General features: G+C 41.5%; 1 protein-coding gene and 1 long non-coding RNA gene across 6 annotated transcripts in view; both read left to right on the forward strand.

Moving 5' to 3' along the window:
* LOC121539108 (kinesin-like protein KIF3A) overlaps positions 1 to 2,710 on the forward strand; it is a 29,320-nt gene extending 26,610 nt beyond the window's left edge. For all 5 annotated transcript variants that reach the window (XM_041847369.2, XM_041847375.2, XM_041847384.2 and 2 more), the window contains 4 exons: positions 634 to 687; positions 845 to 913; positions 1,134 to 1,255; positions 2,261 to 2,710. In XM_041847369.2, the coding sequence (XP_041703303.1) occupies positions 634 to 687; positions 845 to 913; positions 1,134 to 1,255; positions 2,261 to 2,309 (294 nt within the window). In that variant the 3' untranslated portion in view covers positions 2,310 to 2,710. The remainder of the gene's footprint in view (positions 1 to 633; positions 688 to 844; positions 914 to 1,133; positions 1,256 to 2,260) is intronic.
* An 8,938-nt stretch (positions 2,711 to 11,648) lies between these two features.
* On the forward strand, positions 11,649 to 13,221 carry LOC123481819. Its single transcript, XR_006657331.1, has 2 exons — positions 11,649 to 11,766; positions 12,772 to 13,221. It is a non-coding gene; the product is annotated as an uncharacterized LOC123481819 (long non-coding RNA).
* Positions 13,222 to 27,204: the final 13,983 nt, after the last annotated feature.

Genomic DNA, 27,204 nt, shown 5'->3' on the forward strand with positions numbered 1-27,204 from the left:
ACCTCAATCCTATAGAAAATGTGTGGGCAGAACTGAAAAAGCGTGTGCGAGCAAGGAGGCCTACAAACCTGACTCAGTTACACCAGCTCTGTCAGGAAGAATGGGCCAAAATTCACCCAACTTATTGTGGGAAGCTTGTGGAAGGCTACCCGAAACGTTTGACCCAAGTTAAACAATTTAAAGGCAATGCTACCAAATACTAATTGAGTGTATGTGAACTTCTGACCCACTGGGAATGTGATGAAAGAAATAAAAGCTGAAATAAATAATTCTCTCTACTATTATTCTGACATTTCACATTCTTAAAATAAAGTGGTGATCCTAACTGACCTAAAAACAGGACATTTTTACTAGGATTAAATGTCAGGAATTGTGAAAAACAGAGTTTAAATGTATTTGGCTAAAGGTGGATGTGAAAACCTGAGTTTAAATGTATTTGGCTAAAGGTGTATGTAAACTTCCGACTTCAACTGTAGGTGTGTGTGACAACTTCATGTCTGTCTTTCTACAAGTCGTAGACGTGTGTGTGTGTGCATGTGTCCATCCATCCGTCCGTCCATTTCTGTTTGTGTGAGAGCGTATTTAGTTAGCACTGACGCTAATATGGTTCCTGCTTCTCCCTGTCTGGTGCAGGAGATGATTGAGAACTACGTGCACTGGAACGAGGACATTGGGGAATGGCAGCTGGTGAGTTCTGCATACAGCCACAGTGAAATATTTAGCCTGAGAGTAATTAGGCTTAAGGGGAGGGAGTTTCTTCATTAACATAGACAGTACAGAGCCACATTGGTGTGATTGCCTCATGCTTCTGACATTGTTTCCATGTTTACTTGTTTGTCCTCAGAAATGTGTAGCGTACACCGGTAACAACATGAGAAAACAGACCCCCGTGCCGGACAAGAAAGAGAAAGATGTGAGTTGTTAGTACACACTACGTATGATGTTGTTAACACGAAGAAGAGAAACATGGCATAGTGGATCTGGATAATATTATTCTACCCTCTCTCTCTTCCTCCACCACCCTCTCTCCACCACCCTCTCTCCATCTCTCTCTCCATCTCTCTCTCCATCTCTCTCTCCATCTCTCTCTCCATCTCTCTCTCCATCCCTCTCTCCTTCCTCTCTCCCCTCAGCCGTTTGAGGTGGACCTGTCCCATGTGTACTTGGCCTACACAGAGGAGAGTATGAGACAGTCACTGATGAAGCTGGAGAGGCCCAGGACCTCCAAGAGTGGTAGGCCCAAGACTGGACGAAGGTAAACCATCGCCACAGTCTGTCTCCCAGTTGCTGCCAGTACATTATTATCCACCATGAATAATATTATTCATACTAACCATAATAATAGTAATAATACAAATTAAAATAACAATAGCAACAATAGTCATATTTATTTTCTGAATACATGTCCTATTATAGAGTACTAATAAAGTATATCTGAAGTAATGGTTTTCTATATAATAATGTAACACTTCATCAGGTGTATGTCCCATGGTGAAATGTTACTGTAAAAGCTGTTATCACCCTGTTCTGAGAAATACTACGTTATTATCAGATATTTGCTGCTTAATATCACTTCCCAAGAACTATAAGAAATATATACACTGAGCGTACAAAACATTAGAAACACCTTCCTAATATTGAGTTGCTTCCCCCTCAGAACAGCATCAATTCATCGGGGCATGGACTCTCTACAAGGTGGCGAAAGCGTTCCACAGGGATGCTGGCCCATGTTGACTCCAATGCTTCCTACAGTTGTGTCAAGTTGGCTGGATGTCCTTTGGGTGGTGGACCATTCTTGATACACACGGGAAACTGTTAAGCTTGAAAATCCCAGCAGCATTGCAGTTCTTGACACAAACCGGTGCACATACTACCATACCCCGTTCAAAGGCACTTCAATCTTTTGTCTTGCCCATTCACCTTCTGAATGACAACATACACAATCCATGTATGTTGTCTCAAGGCTTTAACATCCTTCTTTAACCTGTCTCCTCCCCTTCATCTACACTGATTGAAGTGGATATAACAGGTGAAATCAATAAGGGATCATAGCTTTCACCTGGATTCACCTGGTCAGTCTATGTCATGGAAAGAGCAAGTGTTCTTGATGTTTTGTACACTCAGTGTATATTAACCCCATGAACATCTCATCTGCTTCCCAAATGGCACCCTATTCCCTATTGGCCCAGGTCAAAAGTAGTGCGCTATATAGGGAAAAGGTTGCCATTTGTGACACTAGCCGCCTCTTATCTCCTGACAGGAAAAGATCATCGAAGCCCGAGGCTGTGATGGAATCCCTGCTGCAGTGAGAGAGACAGGGAGAGAGCCAATCAGGGCTGGAGCCCCATGGACTGCAATGAATCTACACTACTATACCTTAGGATCAACAACAGCAGTCAGTCAATAGTCGAGCCTGAAGATCTTTATTGTTGAACGTTGTTATTTAAAAAGATTTTATCTTAATACACTGTATAGCCGAGTAAGGTTTTAAATGTGAATGGAGAGGAGACGTTGGTTGATGAATTGGTTGGTTGGTCGGTGAAGGAGGGACCATGCAGCAGCCACTGTACTGCAGGATGTAAGCTGCTTCCCAAATGGCACCCTATAGGGAGGGAATAGGGGTGCCATTTGGGCCTGGCCCTTAAACTGGGGGTTAATGGTCAAGTCAAGGGGACCTTGTATTGTAATAAACGGAGGCTTGTTGAGGATAGTCAGCTTAATGTTGAGTCTTAATATAGCATTCGAGCACAAATCAGGTGGCAACACACTGAATGCGTCCCAAATAGCACCTATTCCAGTATATAGTGCACTACTTTTGACCATGGCTCATAGGGTGTCCCATAGGGCTCTGGTCTAAAGTAGTGCACTATAAAGGGAATAGGGTGTCATTTGGGACACAACAGATGAGTCTATGATGAGCACAAGCCATGGTTTTTGAACATGTCATCATCTGCAAGACGACGACAACTATAACAACAACTATAACACTCAACAACAACAACTATAACACTCAACAACAACAACTATAACACTCAACAACAACAACTATAACACTCAACAACAACAACTATAACACTCAACAACAACAACTATAACACTCAACAACAACAACTATAACACTCAACAACAACAACTATAACACTCAACAACTATAACACTCAACAACAACAGTCTTCTGTTATTTGAGATGAAGCAACCACTTCTGATGGCAGGAACATCATTAGGATATATCTGATGCCCTTCAACATAGTCGAAAAATGATTCATCTGTGCACCACAGGTCATAATGCCCTTATTTCAAGGATCACACTTATGGAAGTCTAAAGTGTGCTTTAAACTTAGTTTCCTTCTCTATGTCTGAAGGGTAGGACATGCATGCCATACGGCTTCTATAGATGGGTTGGTTGTTTAGCAACAAAATCGACGAGTGCGCAACAATGGGGCAAACTATTTTGTCTCCAAATGTTCATTGAAAACAAATACATTTGCACAATGAGCGCTTGTCTCTAAAATACATCCTTAGTTGTTGGTTAGCTAGCAAATGTTAACCATATTAGCATAGACGTGACATCAGTCAAAACACCTCAAAACAAGACATGTTATTAATAAGAAGATGCAACAAGCTGAAACTAGCCTCCTACGATTCCCCACATAGCAGCTTCTGGTCCAGGGTTCTTCAATTCCGGTCCTGGAGGGACGAAACACCTCTGTTTTTCATCCTCTCCTTCTAATCAGGGGGCTAATTCAGACCTGGGACACCAGGTGAGTGCAATTAACTACCAGGTAGAAATAAAAAAACAGAAGTGTTTCGATCCTCCAGGACCGGAATTGAAGAACCCTGTTCTGGTCATTGTTGCTAACTATCAGACCCTTCACAATCATGACGACACACGGACTTCTGCCTTATCGACGCGCGACGTCATTTTCGTGACGTTATCAGCTAACCAGTCTATATAGTAGTGCCATTCGCCCATTCAACACTAACTAAGCCATTTATTACGCTTTTATTTCCTCCTCCTCATGTCATCGTTTTATGGTGTATTGTAGTGGAAGCAAAGTGTCTTTATTTTGTATTATACTGTATGTCAAATGTTTACATCTACTGGTCCCTCCCCCCGTATCTCTTAGTAATTTATTAAATTATTGGACATGTTTAATCTCACTCTCTTTCTTGGTCCTTTTTCAACATCCCTCTTTTTGTTTATTTCAGACTCTTTTTGTTTCGATTTGTCTGGCTGCCGTGTGTAGCATGCTTTAAGATTGGAATCATGCTAGGTTTCTTCATCTAGGTTTCTTCCTGCCTTCTAGGGAGTTTTTCTAGCCTCTGCATTGCTTGCTCTTTGGGGTTTTAGGCTGGGTATCTGTAAAGCACTTTGTGACAACTGCTGATATAAAAAGGGCTTTAGAAAATAAATGTAATTGATTGGTTGATTGCTATAACATTTTTACATTTTACATTTACATTTTAGTCATTTAGCAGACGCTCTTATCCAGAGCGACTTACAGGAGCAATTAGGGTTAAGTGCCTTGCTCAAGGGCACATTTACGTCATTTAGCAGACGCTCTTATCCAGAGCGACTACAAATTGGTGCATTCACCCTATAGCCAGTGGGATAACCACTTTACAATTATACTTTTTATAAGTAGTGAAGTGAAGTTGAAGTGAAGTTGCCTTGTTCCACGATTTGCCCAGTGGTCCACACACAAAACAGTAAGGTTAATGATTGTTTTTTACCAGTGCTTTATTGTGTAGGTTGGCAGATATTTCAGTGATTCCACATTATAAAATATAGTTTAAGAGGCTAGAGTCAGGAATAGGTCAAATCTAGAAAATCTTTGGTGCAGTAGTATTGCATAGGTGTTAAGATCAACATACTTAATAAACTACATAAAAAAATAGTTTTTACCACTTTCAAGTTAATTTACTCATAAATAGTACAAAAATACATGTCATAGTACATTTAAATACAATTCAATAAATAATAATAGGAAGTATTGGACTATGCACGGTCGACAGAGTTCCCATCACGCCTCTCAGCCGAGCGCTGGGGTCGTTTGTGATGAACGGCAGGGTGGGGGCGGGCGTAGATGACCTGGGCACAGTTGTAGAGGTTTTTCAGGAGCTCGTGGAGCTGTTGCTCGTCAGCATTCTTCTTCACAGTGCAGTTGGTTGGATGAAACTGGGGAGAGAACAGAGAACATTCCACTTAGAACCATAGACTGTCTAAAGAACTCAGAACACTACCCTCAGAACCCCAACTGTACTTCCACAAGGCTCAGGGTGTTTGCCTACAACATGCGTGGTGTTCAATACATCCTGTGTAAAGAAACAATATTTTTTTGCAGATGAATCAAATAGTACTGCATTATGGGGGCGTTTTCCTGGACTAGGATGAAGCCAGTTTCACAGACCCAGATGAAGAGAATTTCCATAGAAAGTGCTTTTTAGTCTGTTTTTATGTCTGGAACACTGCCTGTATAAATGTTGTTACTTTTTCAACACTGATAATTGTTATGGTCCAATGTCAGGGTAGTAGTTACTGTTTGATTGACAAGAGCAGGGCTCTGTTCAAGTGGGTGCAACATTACAATAAATATATACGTTGTGTTGAACAGACATCAGCTCTATTCATACATTTCTATCTGCAATGTTTTTGGATGTTTCACTGAATACACATAGCCTAGCCTGGGTGCCAGTCTGTTTGTGCCATCATGCCACTAGATCTGTGGCCCAGGCTAGAGTACACCCCCAACCAAGTTTAGATTTGTCAGAATGATTCCTTACCTTATTGTACTGCTTCAGTACTCTGCTGATGATCGATGTGTTGGCTGGAGTCCCGTACTGCGTAAGGTTTATGGCAGACAGAATCTTCTCAGCTATGCAGAAATCTTCAGGCTGGAATTTTGAGAAAGTCATGATTATTGATTTGCTGTAGGATGAATCTGTTGCTGGAATGGCTACAATAGCCTGTAGAAAATTCTAAAATATATTGTCAACTTTCTGGTCAGCATTAACAAGTGTCTGATTGCATCAACAAGTGCTGACATGAGTAAGTTAACAGATAGATTAACAGTAGTTATCACTGATGGACATGAGGGGCCCGTTTCCCGGACACAGATTAAGCCCAGTCTTGGACTAAGGAGCACTTTCAATGGTGAATCTCCATTTGAACATGTTTTTCAGTCTCTAGGACTAGGTTTAATCTGTGTCCGGGAAACGGACCCCTCATGTCCATCAGTGATAACTACTGTTAATCTATCTGTTAACTTGCACACTGTCTAATCATGTTTTCATCATATTCATCAAGAATATGGATGCAACTTACCCCGTTTGCCCTGCAGCGATCTTGATTGAATACCGCTGGCACTAGATGGTCCAAAAGGGCCTGAAACTAACATGTTAGTTATTAGTGTCATTTTTCATCACCCCTATTCTCTCATTGTTAACAAGAGGCCTTCTAATCCGATAGAGCAGTGCAACATTTGATAACACTGTAGATACAATGGATTATAATGCAGTTATAATGCATTATAGTACTTGTCATATGCAACATTTCAATCTTCTTACCTCCTGGCCTCCATTGAGGGTCTTGTTAGCCTCGTCCATGATCCTATGCAGTTGAAAATACTCCTCAGCAGATTTCTTAGCGGGTGCAGTGAAGACCAGCGCAAATGCAAAGGAGAAGAAGAAGAAGAGGAAAGCAACAGTCTTCATGGCTTTACAGCAGTAGTAGTAGTAGTAGTAGCAGTAGTAGTAGTAGTAGTAGCAGGCTATTACTTGATACTGTCTCAGCTCTCGGGGTGAAGAAGGTTAAAATGTGACTGACTTGCAACATCAGACACAGGCCTCTTATATTGTCACTAGACACTGACACCCTCACAGAGCCCACTAGATAGAGATCACTACGTCACAGCTAAAATTCTGACGATCAGCATCCAGGATGTCCTTATATGGGAAGTCATATTGCATATGATCAATTAGCAATCAAATAGTATCAAACTGAAACTTGACGACCGACAGAAGGAAAATATATGAAGGGTTGCATTCCAAAACGCTATATATCTTTCACATTTGTGTTTTTTTACCACAGAAATTATTGCTGATGGGTACCTTCATGTGTGTGTAAAATATTACTGTTCTCTGATTTTTTTATTCATATATTTACGATGTGTTGAATTGGGTTTTGTTGCAAAACGCTATATATCCTGTATATTTGACTGTGATATGTGATTGTCTCACCTAGCTATCTTAAGATGAATGCACTTCCTGTAAGTTGCTCTGGATAAGAGACTCTGCTAAATCACTACAATTTTTATATTTTACATACAGATCTCATATTACCGTACTGATTAATAAAAAATAAACAACATTTATATTGATGATATTGCATGTTCTTATACGGTACAAGCCCAAAGTTTGGACACACCTACTCATTCAAGGGTTTTTCTTTATTTTTACTATTTTCTACATTGTAGAATAATAGTGAAGACATCAAAACTATGAAATAACACATATGGAATCATGTAGTAACCCACAAAATCTTAAAGAAATCAAAATATATTTTATATTTGAGATTCTTCAAATAGCCACCCTTTGCCTTGATGACAGCTTTGCACACTCTTGGCATTCTCTCAACCAGCTTCATGAGGTATTCACCTGGAATGCATTTCAATTAACAGGTGTGCCTTCTTAAAAGTTAATTTGTGGAATTTATTTCCGTCTTAATGTGTTTGAGTCAATCAGTTGTGTTGTGACAAGGTAGGGGGGTATACAGAAGATATCCCTATTTGGTAAAAGACTGAGTCCATATTATGGCAAGAACGGCTCAAATAAGCAAAGAGAAATGACAGTCCATAATTACTTTAAGACATGAAGCTCAGTCAATAAGGACAATTTCAAGAACTTTTAAAGTTTCTTCAAGTGCAGTCGCAAAAACCATCAAGCGCTATGATGAAACTGGCTCTCATGAAGACTGCCATAGGAATGGAAGACCCAGAGTTACCTCTGCTGCAGAGGATAAGTTCATTAGAGTTACCAGCCTCAGAAATTGCAGCCCAAATAAATGCTTCAAAGAGTTCAAGTCACAGACACATCTCAACATCAACTGTTCAGAGGGGACTGTGTGAATCAGGCCTTCATGGTCGAATTGCTGCAAAGAAACCACTACTAAAGGACACCAATAAGAAGAGGAGACCTGCTTGGGCCAAGAAACACGAGCAATGGACATTAGACCGGTGGAAATGTGTCCTTTGGTCTGGAGTCCAAATTGGAGATTTTTGGTTCCAACCACTGTGTCTTTGTGAGACGTGGTGTGGGTGAACGGATGATCTCCGCATGTGTAGTTCCCACCGTAAATCATGGAGGAGGAGGTGTTATGGTGTGGGGGGTGCTTTGATGGTGACACTGTCAATGATTTATTTAGAATTCAAGGCACACTTAACCAGCATGGCTACCACAGCATTCTGCATTGATACGCCATCCCATCTGGTTTGTGCTTAGTGGGACTATCATTTGTTTTTCAATAGGACAATGACCCAACACACCTCCAGGCTGTGTAAGGGCTATTTTACCAAGAAGGAGAGTGATGGAGTGCTGCATCAGATGACCTGGCCTCCACAATCCCCCGACCTCAACCCAATTGGGATGGTGTGGGATGAGTCAGACGGCAGAGTGAAGGAAAAGCAGCCAACAAGTGCTCAGCATATGTGGGAACTCCTTCAAGACTGTTTGAAAAGGGTTGATCAGGCTGTTTATTATGGCCTGTGGAATGTTGTCCCTCTCCTCTTCAATGGCTGTGCGAAGTTGCTGGATTTTGGCGGGAACTGGAACACGCTGTCGTACACGTCGATCCAGAGCATCCCATACATGCTCAATGGCTGACATGTCTGGTGAGTATGCAGGCCATGGAAGAACTGGGACATTTTCAGCTTCCAGGAATTGTGTACAGATCCTTGCGACATGGGGCTGTGCATTATCATGCTGAAACATGTGGTGATGGCGGCGGATGAATGGCACAACAATGGGCCTCAGGATCTCGTCACGGTGTCTCTGTGCATTCAAATTGCCATCGATAAAATGCAATTGTGTTCGTTTTCCGTAGCTTATACTATAACTCCACCATGGGGCACTCTGTTCACGACGTTGACATCAGCAAACCGCTCGTCCACACGACACCATACACGTGGTCTGCGGTTGTCAGGCCGGTTGGAAGTACTGCCAAATTCTCTAAAACAATGGTGGAGACGGCTTATGGTAGAGAAATGAACATTAATTTCTCTGGCAACAGCTCTGGTGGACATTCCTGCAATCAACATGCCAATTTCATGCTCCCTCAAAACTTCAGACATCTATGGCATGTGTTGTGGCCTTTTATTGTCCCCAGCAATTGTGTAATGATCATGCTATTTAATCAGCTTCTTGATATGCCACACCTGTCATGTGGATGGATTATCTTGGCAAATGAGAAATGCTCACTAACAGGGATATAAACTAATTTGTGCCCAACATTTTAGAGAAATAAGCTTTTTGTGTGTATGGAACATTTCTGGGATTTTTTATTTCAGCTCATGAAACATGGGACCAACACTTTACATGTTGCGTTTGTATTTTTATTCAATCCTATCTGCATCGAGACTTGTTCAAACTCAGCGGTACAATGAGTGACTAATTATTTTTTTTCAAAGGAAGTCAGTCATTATCAAAATGGATCTGTAGTGATAAAAAAGGAAAAGCTGGAATTTCTGGAATAAAAAAGATAGATTAGCTAGACTGGAATGGTCCTGCTGGCAGAGAGCTATTTTCCTGAAAGCGAACACATTTAATATTCAATAAGCACTTTATGGGATCAGTATCTGTCCAGTCTGGATGAGAAAAGATATGCAGAGAAAAAGATCGAAGGAAATGACCAAGTGTCTTGCATCAGATAACGCAGGTCCTGCTGAGCTGAAGGAAACTCATGTTCACGACCAAAAATATTGGTAAAACATTTCCATCCTGTCATTGGTACAGACTAAAACATATTGGTAAATCATTTCCACCCTGTCATTGGTATAGTATCTAATCCTAAATGTCATTCAAAAGTTAGTATTAAGAGTGGAATCCGGACCGATTTTTTTGAATTCTACATATCCCCCATGGTAGGCCTAGAAAAACGTACACCAACCCTACACAGGACCACCCAACCTTAAAGAAACACAAATGTAGGGTACATTGTTCAGTAGGGGCCATACCAGCCCATAATATTGTAGTCATAACGACTACATTTTCAGTAGCCTGTACAGGATTGATTTTGTATTCTGTGATGTAATCTGATGTTGTGTGCGAAAGCCTATAACCAGACAAACGTGTGGTTGTAGACACTGAGTAATTCACACAATGTGCAGTGCATTCGGAAAGTATTCAGACCCCTTGACTTTTTCCACATTTTGTTACGTTACAGCCTTATTCTAAAATGGATTAAATAAATACAAATTCTCATCAATCTACACACAATACCCCATAATGACAGTGTCAAAAATACCTTATTTATATAAGTATTCAGACCCTCTGCTATGAGACTCAAAATTGAGCTCAGGTGCATCCTGTTTCCATTGATCATCCTTGAGATGTTTCTACAACTTGATTGGAGTCCACCTGCGGTAAATTCAATTGATTGGACATGATTTGGAAAGGCACAGACCTGTCTATATGTCACACAGTTGACAGTGCATGTCAGAGCAAAAACCAAGCCATGAGGTCGAAGGAATTGTTCGTAGAGCTCCCATACAGGATTGTGTCGAAGCACAGACCTGGGGAAGGGTACCAAAAAATGTCTGCATCATTGAAGAACACAGTGGCCTCCATCATTCTTAAGTGTAAGAAGTTTGGAACCACCAAGACTCTTCCTAGAGCTGGCCGCCTGGCCAAACTGAGCAATCGGCGGAAAGGGACCTTGGTCAGGGAGGTGACCAAGAACCCGATGGTCACTCTGACAAAGCTCCAGAGTTCCTCTGTGGAGATCAGAGAACCTTCCAGAAGGACAACTATCTCTGCAGCACTCCACCAATCAGGCATTTATGGTAGAGTGGCCAGACGGAAGCCACTCCTCAGTTAAAGGCACATGACAGCCTGCTTGGAGTTTGCCAAAGGGCACCTAAAGGACTCTCAGACCATGAGGAAAACTGGCACCATCCCTACGGTGAAGCATTGTGGTGTTAGCATCATGCTGTGGGGATGTTTTTCAGCGGCAGGGACTGGGAGACAAGTCAGGATCGAGGGAAAGTGAACGGAGCAAAGTATAGAGAGATCCTTGATGAAAACCTGCTCCAGAGCGCTCAGGACCTCAGACTGGGACGAAGGTTCACCTTCCAACAGCACAATGACCCTAAGCACACAGCCAAGACAACACAGGAGTGGCTTCGAGACAAGTCTCTGAATGTCCTTGAGTGGCCCAGCCAGAGCCTGGATTTGAACCCGATCTAACATCTCTGGAGAGACCTGAAAATAGCTGTGCAGCGACGATCCCCATCAAACCTGACAGAACTTGAGAGGATCTGCAGAGAAGAATGGGATAAACTCCCCAAATATAGGTGTGCCAAGTTTGTAGTGTCATACCCTCTCTCTCCATCTCTCTCTCCATCCCTCTCTCCTTCCTCTCTCCCCTCAGCCGTTTGAGGTGGACCTGTCCCATGTGTACTTGGCCTACACAGAGGAGAGTATGAGACAGTCACTGATGAAGCTGGAGAGGCCCAGGACCTCCAAGAGTGGTAGGCCCAAGACTGGACGAAGGTAAACCATCGCCACAGTCTGTCTCCCAGTTGCTGCCAGTACACGATTATCCACCATGAATAATATTATTCATACTAACCATAATAATAGTAATAATACAAATTAAAATTAAAATAACAATAGCAACAATAGTCATATTTATTTTCTGAATACATGTCCTATTATAGAGTACTAATAAAGTATATCTGAAGTAATGGTTTTCTATATAATAATGTAACACTTCATAAAGTGTATGTCCCATGGTGAAATGTTACTGTAAAATCTGTTATCACCCTGTTCTGAGAAATACTACGTTATTATCAGATATTTGCTGCTTAATATCACTTCCCAAGAACTATAAGAAATATATACACTGAGCGTACAAAACATTAGAAACACCTTCCTAATATTGAGTTGCTTCCCCCTCAGAACAGCATCAATTCATCGGGGCATGTACTCTCTACAAGGTGGCGAAAGTTGCCCACAGGGATGCTGGCCCATGTTGACTCCAATGCTTCCTACAGTTGTGTCAAGTTGGCTGGATGTCCTTTGGGTGGTGGACCATTCTTGATACACACGGGAAACTGTTAAGCGTGAAAATCCCAGCAGCATTGCAGTTCTTGACACAAACCGGTGCACATACTACCATACCCCGTTCAAAGGCACTTCAATCTTTTGTCTTGCCCATTCACCTTCTGAATGACAACATACACAATCCATGTATGTTGTCTCAAGGCTTTAACATCCTTCTTTAACCTGTCTCCTCTTCTTCATCTACACTGATTGAAGTGGATATAACAGGTGAAATCAATAAGGGATCATAGCTTTCACCTGGATTCACCTGGTCAGTCTATGTCATGGAAAGTGTTCTTGATGTTTTGTACACTCAGTGTATATTAACCCCATGAACATCTCATCTGCTTCCCAAATGGCACCCTATTCCCTATTGGCCCAGGTCAAAAGTAGTGCGCTATATAGGGAAAAGGTTGCCATTTGTGACACTAGCCGCCTCTTATCTCCTGACAGGAAAAGATCATCGAAGCCCGAGGCTGTGATGGAATCCCTGCTGCAGTGAAAGAGACCGGGAGAGAGCCAATCAGGGCTGGAGCCCCATGGACTGCAATGAATCTACACTACTATACCTTAGGATCAACAACAGCAGTCAGTCAATAGTCGAGCCTGAAGATCTTTATTGTTGAACGTTGTTATTTAAAAAGATTTTATCTTAATACACTGTATAGCCGAGTAAGGTTTTAAATGTGAATGGAGAGGAGACGTTGGTTGATGAATTGGTTGGTTGGTCGGTGAAGGAGGGACCATGCAGCAGCCACTGTACTGCAGGATGTAAGCTGCTTCCCAAATGGCACCCTATAGGGAGGGAATAGGGGTGCCATTTGGGCCTGGCCCTTAAACTGGGGGTTAATGGTCAAGTCAAGGGGACCTTGTATTGTAATAAACGGAGGCTTGTTGAGGATAGTCAGCTTAATGTTGAGTCTTAATATAGCATTCGAGCACAAATCAGGTGGCAACACACTGAATGCGTCCCAAATAGCACCCTATTCCGTATATAGTGCACTACTTTTGACCATGGCTCATAGGGTGTCCCATAGGGCTCTGGTCTAAAGTAGTGCACTATAAAGGGAATAGGGTGTCATTTGGGACACAACAGATGAGTCTATGATGAGCACAAGCCATGGTTTTTGAACATGTCATCATCTGCAAGACGACAACAACTATAACAACAACTATAACACTCAACAACAACAACTATAACACTCAACAACAACAACTATAACACTCAACAACAACAACTATAACACTCAACAACAACAACTATAACACTCAACAACAACAACTATAACACTCAACAACAACAACTATAACACTCAACAACTATAACAACAACTATAACACTCAACAACAACAACAACAACAGTCTTCTGTTATTTGAGATGAAGCAACCACTTCTGATGGCAGGACATCATTAGGATATATCTGATGCCCTTCAACATAGTCGAAAAATGATTCATCTGTGCACCACAGGTCATAATGCCCTTATTTCAAGGATCACACTTATGGAAGTCTAAAGTGTGCTTTAAACTTAGTTTCCTTCTCTATGTCTGAAGGGTAGGACATGCATGCCATACGGCTTTTATAGATGGGTTGGTTGTTTAGCAACAAAATCGACGAGTGCGCAACAATGGGGCAAACTATTTTGTCTCCAAATGTTCATTGAAAACAAATACATTTGCACAATGAGCGTGTAGTATATGATGAATGGTGGTCATCATTGCTGTCAACAAAAGAGTCCATCTATGCTGCATCGTGTCAGAAGTTTTTATTCATACCACGAGGTTACAGCATAAATTACAGACACGCGTTGTCTGGAGAGCAGTTGCCTCGAATTATAATAACCGCTCTGGGGTTTATTGTCTAAAACCCTTCTTATATAGACAATACCAAAATAAGGGTTACCCCCTCTTCTGGCCAATCACCAGTCTCCCCTCGGGCGTCACCCTCCAAGCGGCACATTTCAAATAACATCATAAAACATCCCCCCTCTGGCCTGAACAACCAACATTCCATTTCGTCATGAAAAACATTTAACAAAGGCATAATCTTCAGATACGATAAGCGCTTGTCTCTAAAATACATCCTTAGTTGTTGGTTAGCTAGCAAATGTTAACCATATTAGCATAGACGTGACATCAGTCAAAACACCTCAAAACAAGACATGTTATTAATAAGAAGATGCAACAAGCTGAAACTAGCCTCCTACGATTCCCCACATAGCAGCTTCTGGTCCAGGGTTCTTCAATTCCGGTCCTGGAGGGACGAAACACCTCTGTTTTTCATCCTCTCCTTCTAATCAGGGGCTAATTCAGACCTGGGACACCAGGTGAGTGCAATTAACTACCAGGTAGAAATAAAAAAACAGAAGTGTTTCGATCCTCCAGGACCGGAATAGAAGAACCCTGTTCTGGTCATTGTTGCTAACTATCAGACCCTTCACAATCATGACGACACACGGACTTCTGCCTTATCGACGCGCTCGTCATTTTCGTGACGTTATCAGCTAACCAGTCTATATAGTAGTGCCATTCGCCCATTAAACACTAACTAAGCCATTTATTACGCTTTTATTTCCTCCTCCTCATGTCATCGTTTTATGGTGTATTGTAGTGGAAGCAAAGTGTCTTTATTTTGTATTATACTGTATGTCAAATGTTTACATCTACTGGTCCCTCCCCCCGTATCTCTTAGTAATTTATTAAATTATTGGACATGTTTAATCTCACTCTCTTTCTTGGTCCTTTTTCAACATCCCTCTTTTTGTTTATTTCAGACTCTTTTTGTTTCGATTTGTCTGGCTGCCGTGTGTAGCATGCTTTAAGATTGGAATCATGCTAGGTTTCTTCATCTAGGTTTCTTCCTGCCTTCTAGGGAGTTTTTCTAGCCTCTGCATTGCTTGCTCTTTGGGGTTTTAGGCTGGGTATCTGTAAAGCACTTTGTGACAACTGCTGATATAAAAGGGCTTTAGAAAATAAATGTAATTGATTGATTGATTGCTATAACGCCAAGGCACTGCCATGAAGTTGCCTTGTTCCACGATTTGCCCAGTGGTCCACACACAAAACAGTAAGGTTAATGATTGTTTTTTACCAGTGCTTTATTGTGTAGGTTGGCAGATATTTCAGTGATTCCACATTATAAAATATAGTTTAAGAGGCTAGAGTCAGGAATAGGTCAAATCTAGAAAATCTTTGGTGCAGTAGTATTGCATAGGTGTTAAGATCAACATACTTAATAAACTACATAAAAAAATAGTTTTTACCACTTTCAAGTTAATTTACTCATAAATAGTACAAAAATACATGTCATAGTACATTTAAATACAATTCAATAAATAATAATAGGAAGTATTGGACTATGCACGGTCGACAGAGTTCCCATCACGCCTCTCAGCCGAGCGCTGGGGTCGTTTGTGATGAACGGCAGGGTGGGGGCGGGCGTAGATGACCTGGGCACAGTTGTAGAGGTTTTTCAGGAGCTCGTGGAGCTGTTGCTCGTCAGCATTCTTCTTCACAGTGCAGTTGGTTGGATGAAACTGGGGAGAGAACAGAGAACATTCCACTTAGAACCATAGACTGTCTAAAGAACTCAGAACACTACCCTCAGAACCCCAACTGTACTTCCACAATATCTCAGGGTGTTTGCCTACAACATGCGTGGTGTTCAATACATCCTGTGTAAAGAAACAATATTTTTTTGCAGATGAATCAAATAGTACTGCATTATGGGGGCGTTTTCCTGGACTAGGATGAAGCCAGTTTCACAGACCCAGATGAAGAGAATTTCCATAGAAAGTGCTTTTTAGTCTGTTTTTATGTCTGGAACACTGCCTGTATAAATGTTGTTACTTTTTCAACACTGATAATTGTTATGGTCCAAAGTCAGGGTAGTAGTTACTGTTTGATTGACAAGACCAGGGCTCTGTTCAAGTGGGTGCAACATTACAATAAATATATACGTTGTGTTGAACAGACATCAGCTCTATTCATACATTTCTATCTGCAATGTTTTTGGATGTTTCACTGAATACACATAGCCTAGCCTGGGTGCCAGTCTGTTTGTGCCATCATGCCACTAGATCTGTGGCCCAGGCTAGAGTACACCCCCAACCAAGTTTAGATTTGTCAGAATGATTCCTTACCTTATTGTACTGCTTCAGTACTCTGCTGATGATCGATGTGTTGGCTGGAGTCCCGTACTGCGTAAGGTTTATGGCAGACAGAATCTTCTCAGCTATGCAGAAATCTTCAGGCTGGAATTTTGAGAAAGTCATGATTATTGATTTGCTGTAGGATGAATCTGTTGCTGGAATGGCTACAATAGCCTGTAGAAAATTCTAAAATATATTGTCAACTTTCTGGTCAGCATTAACAAGTGTCTGATTGCATCAACAAGTGCTGACATGAGTAAGTTAACAGATAGATTAACAGTAGTTATCACTGATGGACATGAGGGCCCGTTTCCCGGACACAGATTAAGCCCAGTCTTGGACTAAGGAGCACTTTCAATGGTGAATCTCCATTTGAACATGTTTTTCAGTCTCTAGGACTAGGTTTAATCTGTGTCCGGGAAACGGACCCTCATGTCCATCAGTGATAACTACTGTTAATCTATCTGTTAACTTGCACACTGTCTAATCATGTTTTCATCATATTCATCAAGAATATGGATGCAACTTACCCCGTTTGCCCTGCAGCGATCTTGATTGAATACCGCTGGCACTAGATGGTCCAAAAGGGCCTGAAACTAACATGTTAGTTATTAGTGTCATTTTTCATCACCCCTATTCTCTCATTGTTAACAAGAGGCCTTCTAATCCGATAGAGCAGTGCAACATTTGATAACACTGTAGATACAATGGATTATAATGCAGTTATAATGCATTATAGTACTTGTCATATGCAACATTTCAATCTTCTTACCTCCTGGCCTCCATTGAGGGTCTTGTTAGCCTCGTCCATGATCCTATGCAGTTGAAAATACTCCTCAGCAGATTTCTTAGCGGGTGCAGTGAAGACCAGCGCAAATGCAAAGGAGAAGAAGAAGAAGAGGAAAGCAACAGTCTTCATGGCTTTACAGCAGTAGTAGTAGTAGTAGCAGTAGTAGTAGTAGTAGTAGCAGGCTATTACTTGATACTGTCTCAGCTCTCGGGGTGAAGAAGGTTAAAATGTGACTGACTTGCAACATCAGACACAGGCCTCTTATATTGTCACTAGACACTGACACCCTCACAGAGCCCACTAGATAGAGATCACTACGTCACAGCTAAAATTCTGACGATCAGCATCCAGGATGTCCTTATATGGGAAGTCATATTGCATATGATCAATTAGCAATCAAATAGTATCAAACTGAAACTTGACGACCGACAGAAGGAAAATATATGAAGGGTTGCATTCCAAAACGCTATATATCTTTCACATTTGTGTTTTTTTACCACAGAAATTATTGCTGATGGGTACCTTCATGTGTGTGTAAAATATTACTGTTCTCTGATTTTTTTATTCATATATTTACGATGTGTTGAATTGGGTTTTGTTGCAAAACGCTATATATCCTGTATATTTGACTGTGATATGTGATTGTCTCACCTAGCTATCTTAAGATGAATGCACTTCCTGTAAGTTGCTCTGGATAAGAGCCTCTGCTAAATCACTACAATTTTTATATTTTACATATAGATCTCATATTACTGTACTGATTAATAAAAAATAAACAACATTTATATTGATGATATTGCATGTTCTTATACGGTACAAGCCCAAAGTTTGGACACCCCTACTCATTCAAGGGTTTTTCTTTATTTTTACTATTTTCTACATTGTAGAATAATAGTGAAGACATCAAAACTATGAAATAACACATATGGAATCATGTAGTAACCCACAAAATGTTAAAGAAATCAAAATATATTTTATATTTGAGATTCTTCAAATAGCCACCCTTTGCCTTGATGACAGCTTTGCACACTCTTGGCATTCTCTCAACCAGCTTCATGAGGTAGTCACCTGGAATGCATTTCAATTAACAGGTGTGCCTTCTTAAAAGTTAATTTGTGGAATTTATTTCAGTCTTAATGTGTTTGAGTCAATCAGTTGTGTTGTGACAAGGTAGGGGGGTATACAGAAGATATCCCTATTTGGTAAAAGACTGAGTCCATATTATGGCAAGAACGGCTCAAATAAGCAAAGAGAAATGACAGTCCATAATTACTTTAAGACATGGAGCTCAGTCAATAAGGACAATTTCAATAACTTTTAAAGTTTCTTCAAGTGCAGTCGCAAAAACCATCAAGCGCTATGATGAAACTGGCTCTCATGAAGACTGCCATAGGAATGGAAGACCCAGAGTTACCTCTGCTGCAGAGGATAAGTTCATTAGAGTTACCAGCCTCAGAAATTGCAGCCCAAATAAATGCTTCAAAGAGTTCAAGTCACAGACACATCTCAACATCAACTGTTCAGAGGGGACTGTGTGAATCAGGCCTTCATGGTCGAATTGCTGCAAAGAAACCACTACTAAAGGACACCAATAAGAAGAGGAGACCTGCTTGGGCCAAGAAACACGAGCAATGGACATTAGACCGGTGGAAATGTGTCCTTTGGTCTGGAGTCCAAATTGGAGATTTTTGGTTCCAACCACTGTGTCTTTGTGAGACGTGGTGTGGGTGAACGGATGATCTCCGCATGTGTAGTTCCCACCGTAAATCATGGAGGAGGAGGTGTTATGGTGTGGGGGTGCTTTGATGGTGACACTGTCTTTGATTTATTTAGAATTCAAGGCACACTTAACCAGCATGGCTACCACAGCATTCTGCATTGATACGCCATCCCATCTGGTTTGTGCTTAGTGGGACTATCATTTGTTTTTCAATAGGACAATGACCCAACACTCCTCCAGGCTGTGTAAGGGCTATTTTACCAAGAAGGAGAGTGATGGAGTGCTGCATCAGATGACCTGGCCTCCACAATCCCCCGACCTCAACCCAATTGGGATGGTGTGGGATGAGTCAGACGGCAGAGTGAAGGAAAAGCAGCCAACAAGTGCTCAGCATATGTGGGAACTCCTTCAAGACTGTTGGAAAAGGGTTGATCAGGCTGTTTATTATGGCCTGTGGAATGTTGTCCCACTCCTCTTCAATGGCTGTGCGAAGTTGCTGGATTTTGGCGGGAACTGAAACACGCTGTCGTACACTTCGATCCAGAGCATCCCATACATGCTCAATGGCTGACATGTCTGGTGAGTATGCAGGCCATGGAAGAACTGGGACATTTTCAGCTTCCAGGAATTGTGTACAGATCCTTGCGACATGGGGCTGTGCATTATCATGCTGAAACATGAGGTGATGGCAGCGGATGAATGGCACAACAATGGGCCTCAGGATCTCGTCACGGTGTCTCTGTGCATTCAAATTGCCATCGATAAAATGCAATTGTGTTCGTTTTCCGTAGCTTATACTATAACTCCACCATGGGGCACTCTGTTCACGACGTTGACATCAGCAAACCGCTCGTCCACACGACACCATACACGTGGTCTGCGGTTGTCAGGCCGGTTGGAAGTACTGCCAAATTCTCTAAAACAATGGTGGAGACGGCTTATGGTAGAGAAATGAACATTAATTTCTCTGGCAACAGCTCTGGTGGACATTCCTGCAATCAACATGCCAATTTCATGCTCCCTCAAAACTTCAGACATCTATGGCATGTGTTGTGGCCTTTTATTGTCCCCAGCAATTGTGTAATGATCATGCTATTTAATCAGCTTCTTGATATGCCACACCTGTCATGTGGATGGATTATCTTGGCAAATGAGAAATGCTCACTAACAGGGATATAAACTAATTTGTGCCCAACATTTTAGAGAAATAAGCTTTTTGTGTATGGAACATTTCTGGGATTTTTTATTTCAGCTCATGAAACATGGGACCAACACTTTACATGTTGCGTTTGTATTTTTATTCAATCCTATCTGCATCGAGACTTGTTCAAACTCAGCGGTACAATGAGTGACTAATTAATTTTTTTCTAAGGAAGTCAGTCATTATCAAAATGGATCTGTAGTGATAAAAAAGGAAAAGCTGGAATGTCTGGAATAAAAAAGATAGATTAGCTAGACTGGAATGGTGCTGCTGGCAGAGAGCTATTTTCCTGAAAGCGAACACATTTAATATTCAATAAGCACTTTATGGGATCAGTATCTGTCCAGTCTGGATGAGAAAAGATATGCAGAGAAAAAGATCGAAGGAAATGACCAAGTGTCTTGCATCAGATAACGCAGGTCCTGCTGAGCTGAAGGAAACTCATGTTCACGACCAAAAATATTGGTAAATCATTTCCACCCTGTCATTGGTATAGTATCTAATCCTAAATGTCATTCAAAAGTTAGTATTAAGAGTGGAATCCGGACCGATTTTTTGAATTCTACATATCCCCCATGGTAGGCCTAGAAAAACGTACACCAACCCTACACAGGACCACCCAACCTTAAAGAAACACAAATGTAGGGTACATTGTTCAGTAGGGGCCATACCAGCCCATAATATTGTAGTCATAACGACTACATTTTCAGTAGCCTGTACAGGATTGATTTTGTATTCTGTGATGTAATCTGATGTTGTGTGCGAAAGCCTATAACCAGACAAACGTGTGGTTGTAGACACTGAGTAATTCACACAATGTACAGTGCATTCGGAAAGTATTCAGACCCCTTGACTTTTTCCACATTTTGTTACGTTACAGCCTTATTCTAAAATGGATAAAATAAATACAAATTCTCATCAATCTACACACAATACCCCATAATGACAAAGTGTCAAAAATACCTTATTTATATAAGTATTCAGACCCTCTGCTATGAGACTCAAAATTGAGCTCAGGTGCATCCTGTTTCCATTGATCATCCTTGAGATGTTTCTACAACTTGATTGGAGTCCACCTGCGGTAAATTCAATTGATTGGACATTATTTGGAAAGGCACACACCTGTCTATATGAGGTCACACAGTTGACAGTGCATGTCAGAGCAAATACCAAGCCATGAGGTCGAAGGAATTGTTCGTAGAGCTCCCATACAGGATTGTGTCGAGGCACAGACCTGGGGAAGGGTACCAAAAAATGTCTGCATCATTGAAGAACACAGTGGCCTCCATCATTCTTAAGTGTAAGAAGTTTGGAACCACCAAGACTCTTCCTAGAGCTGGCCGCCCGGCCAAACTGAGCAATCAGCGGAAAGGGACCTTGGTCAGGGAGGTGACCAAGAACCCGATGGTCACTCTGACAAAGCTCCAGAGTTCCTCTGTGGAGATCAGAGAACCTTCCAGAAGGACAACTATCTCTGCAGCACTCCACCAATCAGGCATTTATGGTAGAGTGGCCAGACGGAAGCCACTCCTCAGTTAAAGGCACATGACAGCCTGCACCTAAAGGACTCTCAGACCATGAGGAAAACTGGCACCATCCCTACGGTGAAGCATTGTGGTGTTAGCATCATGCTGTGGGGATGTTTTTCAGCGGCAGGGACTGGGAGACAAGTCAGGATCGAGGGAAAGTGAACGGAGCAAAGTATAGAGAGATCCTTGATGAAAACCTGCTCCAGAGCGCTCAGGACCTCAGACTGGGACGAAGGTTCACCTTCCAACAGCACAATGACCCTAAGCACACAGCCAAGACAACACAGGAGTGGCTTCGAGACAAGTCTCTGAATGTCCTTGAGTGGCCCAGCCAGAGCCTGGATTTGAACCCGATCGAACATCTCTGGAGAGACCTGAAAATAGCTGTGCAGCGACGATCCCCATCAAACCTGACAGAACTTGAGAGGATCTGCAGAGAAGAATGGGATAAACTCCCCAAATATAGGTGTGCCAAGTTTGTAGTGTCATACCCTCTCTCTCCATCTCTCTCTCCATCCCTCTCTCCTTCCTCTCTCCCCTCAGCCGTTTGAGGTGGACCTGTCCCATGTGTACTTGGCCTACACAGAGGAGAGTGTGAGACAGTCACTGATGAAGCTGGAGAGGCCCAGGACCTCCAAGAGTGGTAGGCCCAAGACTGGACGAAGGTAAACCATCGCCACAGTCTGTCTCCCAGTTGCTGCCAGTACATTATTATCCACCATGAATAATATTATTCATACTAACCATAATAATAGTAATAATACAAATTAAAATTAAAATAACAATAGCAACAATAGTCATATTTATTTTCTGAATACATGTCCTATTATACTAATAAAGTATATCTGAAGTAATGGTTTTCTATATAATAATGTAACACTTCATCAGGTGTATGTCCCATGGTGAAATGTTACTGTAAAAGCTGTTATCACCCTGTTCTGAGAAATACTACGTTATTATCTGATATTTGCTGCTTAATATCACTTCCCAAGAACTATAAGAAATATATACACTGAGCGTACAAAACATTAGAAACACCTTCCTAATATTGAGTTGCTTCCCCCTCAGAACAGCATCAATTCATCGGGGCATGGACTCTCTACAAGGTGGCGAAAGCGTTCCACAGGAATGCTGGCCCATGTTGACTCCAATGCTTCCTACAGTTGTGTCAAGTTGGCTGGATGTCTTTTGGGTGGTGGACCATTCTTGATACACACGGGAAACTGTTAAGCTTGAAAATCCCAGCAGCATTGCAGTTCTTGACACAAACCGGTGCACATGGCACCTACTACCATACCCCGTTCAAAGGCACTTCAATCTTTTGTCTTTCCCATTCACCTTCTGAATGACAACATACACAATCCATGTATGTTGTCTCAAGGCTTTAACATCCTTCTTTAACCTGTCTCCTCCCCTTCATCTACACTGATTGAAGTGGATATAACAGGTGAAATCAATAAGGGATCATAGCATTTCACCTGGATTCACCTGGTCAGTCTATGTCATGGAAAGAGCAAGTGTTCTTGATGTTTTGCACACTCAGTGTATATTAACCCCACATCTCATCTGCTTCCCAAATGGCACCCTATTCCCTATTGGCCCAGGTCAAAAGTAGTGCGCTATATAGGGAAAAGGTTGCCATTTGTGACACTAGCCGCCTCTTATCTCCTGACAGGAAAAGATCATCGAAGCCCGAGGCTGTGATGGAATCCCTGCTGCAGTGAGAGAGACAGGGAGAGAGCCAATCAGGGCTGGAGCCCCATGTACTGCAATGAATCTACACTACTATACCTTAGGATCAACAACAGCAGTCAGTCAATAGTCGAGCCTGAAGATCTTTATTGTTGAACGTTGTTATTTAAAAAGATTTTATCTTAATACACTGTATAGCCGAGTAAGGTTTTAAATGTGAATGGAGAGGAGACGTTGGTTGATGAATTGGTTGGTTGGTCGGTGAAGGAGGGACCATGCAGCAGCCACTGTACTGCAGGGTGTAACCTGCGTCCCAAATGGCACCCTATAGGGAGGGAATAGGGGTGCCATTTGGGCCTGGCCCTTAAACTGGGGGTTAATGGTCAAGTCAAGGGGACCTTGTATTGTAATAAACGGAGGCTTGTTGAGGATAGTCAGCTTAATGTTGAGTCTTAATATAGCATTCGAGCACAAATCAGGTGGCAACACACTGAATGCGTCCCAAATAGCACCCTATTCCGTATATAGTGCACTACTTTTGACCATGGCTCATAGGGTGTCCCATAGGGCTCTGGTCTAAAGTAGTGCACTATAAAGGGAATAGGGTGTCATTTGGGACACAACAGATGAGTCTATGATGAGCACAAGCCATGGTTTTTGAACATGTCATCATCTGCAAGACGACGACAACTATAACAACAACTATAACACTCAACAACAACAACTATAACACTCAACAACAACAACTATAACACTCAACAACAACAACTATAACACACAACAACAACAACTATAACACTCAACAACAACAACTATAACACTCAACAACAACAACTATAACACACAACAACAACAACTATAACACTCAACAACAACAACTATAACACTCAACAACAACAACTATAACACTCAACAACAACAACTATAACACTCAACAACAAAAACTATAACACTCAACAACAACAACTATAACACTCAACAACAACAACTATAACACTCAACAACAACAACTATAACACTCAACAACAACAACTATAACACTCAACAACAACAACTATAACACTCAACAACAACAACTATAACACTCAACAACAACAACTATAACACTCAACAACAACAACTATAACACTCAACAACTATAACAACAACTATAACACTCAACAACAACAACAACAACAGTCTTCTGTTATTTGAGATGAAGCAACCACTTCTGATGGCAGGAACATCATTAGGATATATCTGATGCCCTTCAACATAGTCGAAAAATGATTCATCTGTGCACCACAGGTCATAATGCCCTTATTTCAAGGATCACACTTATGGAAGTCTAAAGTGTGCTTTAAACTTAGTTTCCTTCTCTATGTCTGAAGGGTAGGACATGCATGCCATACGGCTTTTATAGATGGGTTGGTTGTTTAGCAACAAAATCGACGAGTGCGCAACAATGGGGCAAACTATTTTGTCTCCAAATGTTCATTGAAAACAAATACATTTGCACAATGAGCGCTTGTCTCTAAAATACATCCTTAGTTGTTGGTTAGCTAGCAAATGTTAACCATATTAGCATAGACGTGACATCAGTCAAAACACCTCAAAACAAGACATGTTATTAATAAGAAGATGCAACAAGCTGAAACTAGCCTCCTACGATTCCCCACATAGCAGCTTCTGGTCCAGGGTTCTTCAATTCCGGTCCTGGAGGGACGAAACACCTCTGTTTTTCATCCTCTCCTTCTAATCAGGGGCTAATTCAGACCTGGGACACCAGGTGAGTGCAATTAACTACCAGGTAGAAATAAAAAAACAGAAGTGTTTCGATCCTCCAGGACCGGAATTGAAGAACCCTGTTCTGGTCATTGTTGCTAACTATCAGACCCTTCACAATCATGACGACACACGGACTTCTGCCTTATCGACGCGCTCGTCATTTTCGTGACGTTATCAGCTAACCAGTCTATATAGTAGTGCCATTCGCCCATTCAACACTAACTAAGCCATTTATTACGCTTTTATTTCCTCCTCCTCATGTCATCGTTTTATGGTGTATTGTAGTGGAAGCAAAGTGTCTTTATTTTGTATTATACTGTATGTCAAATGTTTACATCTACTGGTCCCTCCCCCCGTATCTCTTAGTAATTTATTAAATTATTGGACATGTTTAATCTCACTCTCTTTCTTGGTCCTTTTTCAACATCCCTCTTTTTGTTTATTTCAGACTCTTTTTGTTTCGATTTGTCTGGCTGCCGTGTGTAGCATGCTTTAAGATTGGAATCATGCTAGGTTTCTTCATCTAGGTTTCTTCCTGCCTTCTAGGGAGTTTTTCTAGCCTCTGCATTGCTTGCTCTTTGGGGTTTTAGGCTGGGTATCTGTAAAGCACTTTGTGACAACTGCTGATATAAAAAGGGCTTTAGAAAATAAATGTAATTGATTGATTGATTGCTATAACGCCAAGGCACTGCCATGAAGTTGCCTTGTTCCACGATTTGCCCAGTGGTCCACACACAAAACAGTAAGGTTAATGATTGTTTTTTACCAGTGCTTTATTGTGTAGGTTGGCAGATATTTCAGTGATTCCACATTATAAAATATAGTTTAAGAGGCTAGAGTCAGGAATAGGTCAAATCTAGAAAATCTTTGGTGCAGTAGTATTGCATAGGTGTTAAGATCAACATACTTAATAAACTACATAAAAAAATAGTTTTTACCACTTTCAAGTTAATTTACTCATAAATAGTACAAAAATACATGTCATAGTACATTTAAATACAATTCAATAAATAATAATAGGAAGTATTGGACTATGCACGGTCGACAGAGTTCCCATCACGCCTCTCAGCCGAGCGCTGGGGTCGTTTGTGATGAACGGCAGGGTGGGGGCGGGCGTAGATGACCTGGGCACAGTTGTAGAGGTTTTTCAGGAGCTCGTGGAGCTGTTGCTCGTCAGCATTCTTCTTCACAGTGCAGTTGGTTGGATGAAACTGGGGAGAGAACAGAGAACATTCCACTTAGAACCATAGACTGTCTAAAGAACTCAGAACACTACCTTCAGAACCCCAACTGTACTTCCACAAGGCTCAGGGTGTTTGCCTACACCATGCGTGGTGTTCAATACATCCTGTGTAAAGAAACAATATTTTTTTGCAGATGAATCAAATAGTACTGCATTATGGGGGCGTTTTCCTGGACTAGGATGAAGCCAGTTTCACAGACCCAGATTAAGAGAATTTCCATAGAAAGTGCTTTTTAGTCTGTTTTTATGTCTGGAACACTGCCTGTATAAATGTTGTTACTTTTTCAACACTGATAATTGTTATGGCCAAAAGTCAGGGTAGTAGTTACTGTTTGATTGACAAGAGCAGGGCTCTGTTCAAGTGGGTGCAACATTACAATAAATATATACGTTGTGTTGAACAGACATCAGCTCTATTCATACATTTCTATCTGCAATGTTTTTGGATGTTTCACTGAATACACATAGCCTGGGTGCCAGTCTGTTTGTGCCATCATGCCACTAGATCTGTGGCCCAGGCTAGAGTACACCCCCAACCAAGTTTAGATTTGTCAGAATGATTCCTTACCTTATTGTACTGCTTCAGTACTCTGCTGATGATCGATGTGTTGGCTGGAGTCCCGTACTGCGTAAGGTTTATGGCAGACAGAATCTTCTCAGCTATGCAGAAATCTTCAGGCTGGAATTTTGAGAAAGTCATGATTATTGATTTGCTGTAGGATGAATCTGTTGCTGGAATGGCTACAATAGCCTGTAGAAAATTCTAAAATATATTGTCAACTTTCTGGTCAGCA

Source organism: Coregonus clupeaformis, chromosome 3 (genome assembly GCF_020615455.1).
Source record: "Coregonus clupeaformis isolate EN_2021a chromosome 3, ASM2061545v1, whole genome shotgun sequence".
NCBI classification, from domain to species: domain Eukaryota; kingdom Metazoa; phylum Chordata; class Actinopteri; order Salmoniformes; family Salmonidae; genus Coregonus; species Coregonus clupeaformis.